Genomic DNA, 9,550 nt, shown 5'->3' on the forward strand with positions numbered 1-9,550 from the left:
TCTTTAACGTGCACCCAAATCTGAGCACACGGGCCTACAACATTTCCGCCTCCATCGGAAATGCAGCCGCCGCAGCCGGGATTTGAACCCGCGACCTGCGGGTCAGCAGCCGAGCACCTTAGCCACTAGACCACCGCGGCGGGGCGCGCGTGTATGCGTGTAAACCACCTCGGCCGCTCCGAGAGCGCGGTGAGATGCGCGGAACTTTCGACACGCCACAACTACTCCACGTCGTCGATTGGACGCGTCTCGTCACAAACCAAATGTGCTGGGGTTAATTGCTCAAATATACAATAAAGATAACGCATAACCAACTAAACGCATGTGAGATAGCATCACTTTATTAAATGAGTGGTAACAGCGCACAGCGTACGTTGAAAAACACCCAGAATCTTTTATGTACAGCTCACACAGTGGCCTACATCAGCGATCACTCAACCATATTTCTAAAGTCAACATTAACTGCAGCAGCATAGTCATTATTCGGCTAGCTTAAGCTAGCGCTAACCGTTAATGGTAGTACGTCAAGACTCATCGTCCCGCATAAAGTAGTAGAATGTGCTGCATGAATCTGCAGAAAGGCCCTGCTGCTGTGCATCTTATTCTGTTACATTCTTTCGATCGTATACACTTTCTTGTAGCTGCGCAATAGAAAAATGAAAAAAAAAGGAAGGCGGGTGGGCAGGGGAGCACATGCTACGTGATGTCTGCAAATCGACATATGCAGAAGAAAAACGTTTCAGAAAGGTCCCCGTAACGAAATACGCGAGGCCAGCGATAAAGCGAGAGGACTAGCACCTCACTATTTCCGCTCGCAAGCTTTCCTTTTCTTTCTGCACACATTGAAACAGGGCCCCGACATTAAATGCATGAGTGCGGTCCCTTCACAATTCTCTGTAATTTTACACATTTCTTTTCACTGCTGCAAGCTGATTGGAGCTGTATAGAGAATGCTGTTCTCACACACGCGCAATAGCAGATCTTTTTTTTTTTTCAGAAGCATTTCCTACTTACAGCTTTCACGAGAACACGTCCAGAATGTGTTGTAGACGAACAATGTTGATCCGCCTTGTTTTAGACAATACAGACTTTTTACTTGAATACTTGGACACTCAGGTACTGTACAGTTGTATTCGCACATGAACTCTGCGACTTTCCGCAGGTTATGGACATTCAGTTGGCTAATTACCAAGAGCTCAATAATTGACATCATTGTTCTAATGTGCCCCACCGCAGTGCTCTAGTGGCCAAGGTACTCGGTTCTGACCCGCAGGTAGCAGGATCGAATCCCGGCTTTGGCGGCTGCATTTTCGATGGAGGCGAAAATGCTGTAGGCCCGTGTGGTCAGATTTGGGTGCACGTTAAAGAACCCCCGGTGGTCGAAATTCCTGATGCTTTCCACTACGGCGTCTCTCATAATCATATGGTGCTTTTCGGAGTTAAACCCGGGCATACGAATCAATCAATCAATCAATCAATCAATCAATCAATTGATCGGGGGCACTTGTCTAGGCGGGAAATATGCATTTGGCGCACAAATTGCACTTGGTTTGACATATTTGTAATCAAATTTTAATGGTGACGTTGAAACCGAGTGCGCCGGGCACGCAATAAGCATAGCCACTCGTTTGCCTCTGAGTGAATTTTACCGTCTGGGAGAAGTGACTAAATCTGAATAAAGGCACATCGAAGTGCAGTGCAATCAGGAAATACGTTAAGTATCTAATATGCACAAGTTCCCCGGCACGAAACAAGCGCCGGGAAACTCAGGCACCACTGGCGTTGGAAAAAAACGCAGGCAACCTTGTCTTAGCGCCAAAATATGACAATCAAGAATATTGTTCCGTGTATTTGCCTTTCGTACGTCGCTATAGAAAATGACAAATAGAAGTTCAGCGTACTAGAAGTAACAGCTTCAGTGGTAGTGCAGACAAACATTTAGAGTAACTCGGACACTGTATATTTTGCAACTTATTTGGGTAAAAACTAGCGCACGCAAGTACAGCGCACAGCTGTACAAAAAAAAAAGGGGGGGGGGGGGGGAGGCTAACTAGTGGCCGAATTTTGTTAACTTTAGACCAGTTGCGCGGAATAATATCGTTTCGCTTTCTTCGACGAATATTTTCCCCGGCTCTCTCGGCGGCTTTTCCGGACGGTTGCGTGTTGCGCTGGTTCGGGCATGTGCTGAGGGAGGCGGAGCGAATGTGCCTTTTTTTCTTTTCATATTCTCTTATCTTTTCTCTTATCTCTCTTATCCTATTCTTATTCTTATCATATTCTTATTATTATTCATATTCTCTTATCTCTTACTCTCATTATCTCATCCCTGTGCGGGCCTGTTCAGGTGTCTTCTTAAGGAAATATGCTCACAGGCGGCAAGTTTCTCCTCTTTTCCTTTACATAGTCACTTAGAAAGGGCAACGTTGCCCGGATATTCTCGGTGGAGTGCCCGAATAACAACGTTGGTTCAAGGTGGCTTTTGATAAAAATATTTATGCTTAAAACTAGGTGCTGCGCACGTATTTCTGGCTTACCGAACTCGTACGTCTTAGGAGACGGAATACAATAGCAGCAAATATCAGGGAGTAAAATCAATAACTCATCAGTCCCAATTTTAATAGGCCTCTCATTCAGCCATGGTCACAGAAAGTCCTTCCTAATCATTTCTGTGCAATGAAATTTGGCCTACGAAAAAGGCATAGCAAGTAAGAGTTCGCACATGACCACGTTTCAGTGACAGTTTGTGCGATATGTATGCGTAAAGTATTTGATCTAATCTCTCCTATGGGGCGCGCTGGGCGGCGACAGTATTGCTAAGAACGCAATCTATTTTAAAAGGGTAACACGGAGTGCGCTATTTGCATGACTGATAATTCCTGCAAGAGCCCTTACCTGGAAATTCACACATCTGGCCAAAGCATAGTAGTCCGCGTGTATTTACACGCGAAGCAGCTCTTTGACTAACCCGTGTAACGCTATCCCTCACTACACCTCCACTGCGCATGCTCGCGTCTTGTGGCGGCCTAGCAAGACACCCGCTAAACTATCGCTTCCCTCCCCCTCTCTCGCTTCGCAAGGCAGACGCAGGCAGCGTCTGCTAATAAAAAAAAATAAAAAAAAAACTGACTGCTCGCGCTGCACAATCGTTCACTGCCCCGTAGCATCATGTAGGCACTGGATCGCCCGTTCGGGATTCACTCAAGGGCGTCTTTACTTGGCTTTCGCTTGATGAGCGCCAGCGTCAACGTCGCCTACCAGTGAAAGTGTTAGCACCCACTACTTCGCATCTACACGTGGTTCCCTTTAGAGGGAGATGGTCCAAGCTTTTGCCTTTGCTATAAAAAAGCGAGCTCATAAAGCGTAGACGCCCGCACGTGCACATCCGCACGCACGCACGCACCCCGCCCCCCCCCCCCCCCCCACAAAAGCTGAGTGCGACTAATAATCACCTTGGTCCTTTTTTTTTTGCTTATCTTCAGCCTATGCGTTCAAATCGTGATGAACCGGCCAGCCCTGGATCGAAGTCTGGGTGCTGTACCGCTTAATAAAAACTCCATTACTCAGCCGATAAAAACACCCACAAACACAGCATGCATCAATAAGTAAACAGATTGAAGGCCTGCTACTGCTAAACAGAAATACTCACACTTCTTTTCTTTTTTTTGTTTTACTCGAATCAACAACAAGTATATACAAGGCCAAAGCTAGTATTCAAATTGAAAACTTAGTTATGCCTGTTTTTTATGGAAAAAGGAAAGAGCAAAGCAGAAAAGGAAAGAGTGCTCACCCTTACAAAATGGAGTAACTTGATCGAAAACATCATCTGAGCGTCGTATATTCCGCTCGGCTGAGACTTCGAAGCGTGTTTTGTGGCGAGCGAATCCATTTTATAGCGGGTTAGGACTCCAGCTTCTCCCTCTCTCACTGTCTTCCCCCGCGGCCTCTCGTGAAACAAAAGGGATCAGCAATTTCGACTCCGCACAAGGGCGACCTGCCGACACGCATTCGAGCAATTGGTTGCATGTTCGGTCCAATCACAATGCCTCAGCGGTAACGGCAGCGTATGAGAGCAGACGTTACCGACCGAGCATGCAACATAGCACGGCTGCTGGCCAACAACGGAACGGCAGGCAGACAGTCGCAGACAGGGCATGCGACGCGGAACACGTTATTATTATTATTTTTTAAAAGCCGGGCAGAGTCGGAGGACGATGCTCGATGAGGCTTTTGGGCGCGGTGGTCGAACTAATCCCCCGAAACCAGAATGGCTGGCCAGTTCTGCTTGTTGTCGCATATCCGCGGATTCGGCGCTTCGCTGTTTTCCCCGGCTGCATCCTAAGCTTCTCCAGCCGCTCGACGCAGCCTTCTTTTTTTTTTCTTTACTGGAAACAGCTGTGCTGAATAGCGATATTTTCCAAATTTCGGGCTATAGTCGGTTCACACTGAATTATGACGCAACCACAAAAGAAAAGAAGGCACTCTTTCTTTCTTTCTTTCTTTCTTTCTTTCTTTCTTTCTTTCTTTCTTTCTTTCTTTCTTTCTTTCTTTCTTTCTTTCTTTCTTTCTTTTCTCTTCCTTACTTACTTTCTTTATTTCTTTCCTTCTTTCTTTCTTGTGGTTGCGCGGTACGTCACCTGTTTGGAGCAGTGGGCAGTTGCTGTTCATTCGTTCGCTTGGCTTTGGCTATAGAAAGTCAACGTGACTTCTACTAGAATGGAAACAGACAAGATTGATATTATAGAGTTGTACAAATCAAGTCATTTAAAAAAAAAGAAACGAAAACAGTGTGTTTGAGGATGACGGTGTGACGGACAACACAACAGCGGTGATGCCCAAGGCGGCGGAATTATGGCAAATACACAATGATAAAAGCATAAGGCATAAGCACCAAACATCATCATGATTCGAACATGTCTCCTTTTAATCACTGAACAAACTCGTGTAAATTCATTTTTTGTTCACACCACTGAATTATAGAATGCGTTGCCTGGCCATGTTAAATCTTTATCACGTGGTAAATTCTTTTTCTACATCACTAATCTCTGATCTTCATGCCTTGTATTGCAATTTGTTTTGTATTCTGTATCCAGTCCTGCGATAGCCTATCAAAGCTGCAGTATGTTAACATAAATAAACAAATAAATAAATAAATAAATAAATAAATAAATAAATAAATAAATCACCGCTCACCCACAATCCCCTCTCCCACCCTTTTTATTTAATTTTAAGCGCTCAACTCTGTACATTACCTTCTAATTTACTGCCCATCCTTCAAAAATAAAAGTTTTTCGGCGCCAGATACCAGCTATAGATGAAAAATATTTCTCGTTGTATAAAATCCTGGATTTATAGTCTCACGTGTCACGACAGCAAAAACTCGCTGAGGGGTCGAGCTAGAGTGGACGATTGTCTGTGACACTTGGAATCAGTGCTCTCATCAGATCTTTCTCTATCGTTTTATTATTTTGTTCCCGCCTCTCGTTATGCCATGCACTGCAAATCAGACGACCGGGACAAGGTCATAGTCAAACACCCGCCTTTCAATTATCTCGTTTACAGCGTTTAGGATATCGAATTACAATCTCAGCGACACAGTTACCAGAATAATTAAAATTTACTGCAAAAAAAATGTCCCGCTCTTATGAGAGGTTGGCGGACCAACGCTGAGAATGACTGCTGCGCTGAAAGTCGCACTGTGAACGACCGCAATGCCCTTGGCTAAATGTGTTTTTGCCTTTTTCAAAAATATTTATTACGGTTCCATTGTTTTCCTGTTGAGATTTTTCATTGTGACTATCTTAGAGTTCTTAGTTCACTCAAAGACTATAGCAAACAATATCTGAAGTCCAACATTTAGACATTTAGACATTTAGACATTTAGCGGCGAGATCTACGAAAAGCGGCAGCAACGCACGGCAACTGCTCCAACATGTGTGAGAACCATTTTTTTTCCCGGCAGCCACAAAACGGACGACACACAGTTGTGGTGTAGTTGTGGCTCCGCGAAATGAGACAAGCCATGTTCAGCCGCACTGTCCAGACGCCGAGAAAGGAGCAGCTTCGCAGTGGAAGTTTTTCTTAAACCCGATGCCCCTGTCACTGTGGTTACGGCTAAGCGCCGTTAGTGCTAGCTACACAGCGAACGTAAGTGCCATTAGCCTCGTAAACTTTGTTATCGCAAACCGAGCTAGGCCACCACGGTTTACGCTCGCACACCGCAAACCGAGCAGTAGGCAAGATGGCTGACACCACTGCAGCAGTTCTTCTATGATTCACATTACGCGAAACCGTGGTTTTAGGAAACCGACTTCGGCAACCTCGGTAGGCAGTTAACCGAGGAAGTGGCGGCGCCCACGGAAGTGGTGTCAGATGCTTATGCGCCGTGTCACATTGGCGAACCGTGGTTAACCCTAACCGCCGTCCAACGCGGTTAACCATGGTAGGTCGTAACTGCGCTTAACCTGGCTGTGTAACATGGAGTTTAGGGCATAACTGACAGTGATACACACACACAAAAAGACAGACCCTTTCGTCTTAAGACGATATCAGCCGAGCGCTGCGCGCGTATTTGCGGGAAGTTTGGAACGAAGCGGGAGGGCAGAAACCACCCGTCTGTATGGTTCCTGTCTTTTGTCCTCGCTCCATTCCCTCTTACTTACTGAGCCATTGCACCTCGCTTTCTTTCCTTGCAGCTGGCTCCCCTTTTTCCCGCGCAGTGCGTGGACCATTGCTCTCTGCCAAATAAACCCTCTCTGCTCAAAAGGCACCAATTATTGCATTTGCGATTCTGAACCAACCCATAAGCATGTTCTTCCCACAAGAACACTCCTTTCAAGCGTTCAACATGCGTATAGGGACACCAGATCGTGTCATTTGACTGCCACGGCTGGGTTAGAGTGCACGTGCACGCGTGTCATTTGGTTGCCACGTCCTACCACGCTAGACTGCACGTGTGCGCGCACGTGCAGTCCAGTCCAACCGTGGTTCCGCAAAACGCAAGTGTAAACTTTCGGGCACGCACTTGCCGCGCGAGCCCCCCCCCCCCCCCCCCTTTTTTTTTTTCGTGAGTGCGGATGTGCGGCGCACGAAATATATTGAAAGATAAGAAATAGGGGGAAGGGGGTTTGAAGCGCGACGACGGCAGCTTCATTTGTGTCACCACTGCTTACCCGCAGGTTACCCCGTCTCCCCAACAGACCCATCTTTACCTGCATTACAGGCTTGGCGCATAGCCGTGGTGACTTCATCTAGAGAGTTAGAAGTTAGCGTCATTATTCTTTTGTTCCTGAACAATCACTATATTAGAGGCGGATGACCATAGAGGGTGGCCAGTGATTTGTATTTTCCACACCTGGCTCGTAGAGGGCAGTAGCTACGAGCTGCCTTCGCCGGCCCCTTCTCACGACTTCACTGATGCCGGCAACTTAATCGAGTTCTCAAGAACACTTGGCGCGCCCACGGCGCTGCTTTTGCCCCTCTATATCCTGAACGCTCTTTCTCGTACGTAGTCCCTATCATCCTTTCTCCTCAAGTAGAGTGCGGTTGATATGTACTCAGCCAAGAGACCCTTATCGTGTGTACTTCACCATTTTTTGCCCCTTTCTCTTCAACAAGAATCCTTCACGTGCAAATGAAGCGAAATATCCTTGAAATTGGGGGAAGGGCCATCGGCCTCAGCGACGCAATACCATTCAAGGATTTCTGATTTCTTCGAGGTTCAGTCTTTCTCTAAACTTCTGCTATGCTTGGATTACCAGCCAATGTCAATTTGATAAGATATTGAAACCGGCCATGCGGATAAATGGCATACAGTAGCGCCATTCCAAAAACCCGCTGTCGCTAACGTCATGAGCTGCACTGCCCATGTTTAACGAGGCAAAAAAAAAAGGAAATAATTATGATGCACACCGCGGGGGGAGGGGGACGGACTCTGGAACAAATTTTGACCACGTGAAGTTCTTTAACGTGAGCATAGATATAAGTACACGGGCATTTTTGTATATTGCGTAGCTTGCTATCCTCCTTTGGCACGTGGGGCAGAAGCTGAGAGGAATCCATGGCGGGGAAGGAAAAAAACAAAAAACGCCTTACTCACCACGCAGTAGTAAGTAGGTGTAAGTGTCCTTTATTTATTTATTTATTTATTTATTTATTTATTTATTTATTTATTTATTTATTTACTTATTTATTTATTTATTTATTGCTGTGTCCGACGCTAAACATACCTCGCATTTTTTCGTATTCGTTTTCACACGGACGTGGAGAGAAGTGGATGCTGTTAACTGAGCTGCTATGGATATCATGTGGAGATGCATGGTGTCTACAAGCTCAGCTCCGGTAAAAGACCGCCGCGAAGGTAGCTTCTATTTCGGGCTGGCTTCGTTATAAAGTGCAGAATTTGCCGGAAACAGTAACAGACGCGCGCATTGAGACCAACAAGAGTGCGTTCGTCACGTTCTCTAGGCAACATGCCTCCCCGCCGGTATCCACAGTTTTGGAATGCGTTGCTCAAGTGATGCGAGTCTTTTTTTGTCAACCTCCATTTTCTTGACATGGCACAAGAAATGGACTATGGCATGGAATAATGCGTCACACGCAGCCATGTCCTTGATGTGTGAAACTCTCTGTGAGGCCAGTCGTTTCGCTCTTCTCTCTCACAGTATCGGCTCCACGCGTTACCTCTTAATAGAAGACTTGTATTCGTTGCAGAAAGTAGGAAACCGATACAAACAAAATTAATGTATATTATAATCGATTACAGAGGTCATTTCGTTACAGGGGTCGATTGATTACAAAGGTCAATAATTGAAGAGTCAATTTTAACTGATTACAACCCCAGAAAAGCAACTGAATATTTGCACAAATATAATCCACTACTTTTGCGTTACTTTCCTTCAAAATTTCATTACCATAACACAAAAACACGAGTTTGCTCAAGCTAAAACGAAGTGAACGCACTACTGTGGCTGGCATGGTTGAGAGCAGGCTGAAGATTTCTGTGACGTAGTGTGACACGTTGTTAGCTTTCAACGGGAGTTGAAGTTTCCGAAGTTGTTGTCCCTGATTTCTCCGCGTTTTATTTTTAAGAGGTCAGCTGCTGCACTTTATTTTTAAGAGGTCAGCTGCTCTGACAGGGCGGATAGGTGGAGTTATAATGTAGGGTCACTTTGTGCACCAGCTCGTAGCTGGGCAGTGCTTCGATGCCGATATCACTAATCTCTATGAAGCGTCGAGCTTCGCTGTTGTTGGTGCTTGAATAAAACATGACAGGTACGGCCAAGAAAACAGTAAAAAAAAAGTTCCGTAGAGGCCCCGGTCTGACAAAACGGGTTGAATTACAGAGGGCTCGCATATTATTAGAGACGAGAACTGCTGTAGTATATTGGTTAACGCTTGAATTTTGGAAAACAAAAGTAGTTGATTAACACTAATCAATTACAACAAAATATGATTGACCTACCCATAATGTTACATTTTCAAAAAAAGCATTCACTTACATAACGAATTTACAACAACGACTAACTAATTATAATTGATTGATTACCTGTAA

General features: G+C 45.4%; 1 protein-coding gene across 7 annotated transcripts in view; it reads right to left on the minus strand.

Moving 5' to 3' along the window:
- raw (NDT-like domain-containing protein raw) overlaps nt 1-9,550 on the minus strand; it is a 168,436-nt gene that overhangs the window by 98,833 nt on the left and 60,053 nt on the right. For 3 of the 7 annotated variants that reach the window (XM_075879333.1, XM_075879331.1, XM_075879332.1), the window contains exon 1: nt 3,788-3,901. The exons of the other annotated variants lie outside the window; for them this stretch is intronic. In XM_075879333.1, the coding sequence (XP_075735448.1) occupies nt 3,788-3,886 (99 nt within the window). In that variant the 5' untranslated portion in view covers nt 3,887-3,901. Of the gene's footprint in view, nt 1-3,787; nt 3,902-9,550 lie in introns of those variants that run through there. 7 annotated transcript variants of the gene reach the window in all.

This window comes from Rhipicephalus microplus, chromosome X (assembly GCF_043290135.1).
Source record: "Rhipicephalus microplus isolate Deutch F79 chromosome X, USDA_Rmic, whole genome shotgun sequence".
NCBI lineage: Eukaryota > Metazoa > Arthropoda > Arachnida > Ixodida > Ixodidae > Rhipicephalus > Rhipicephalus microplus.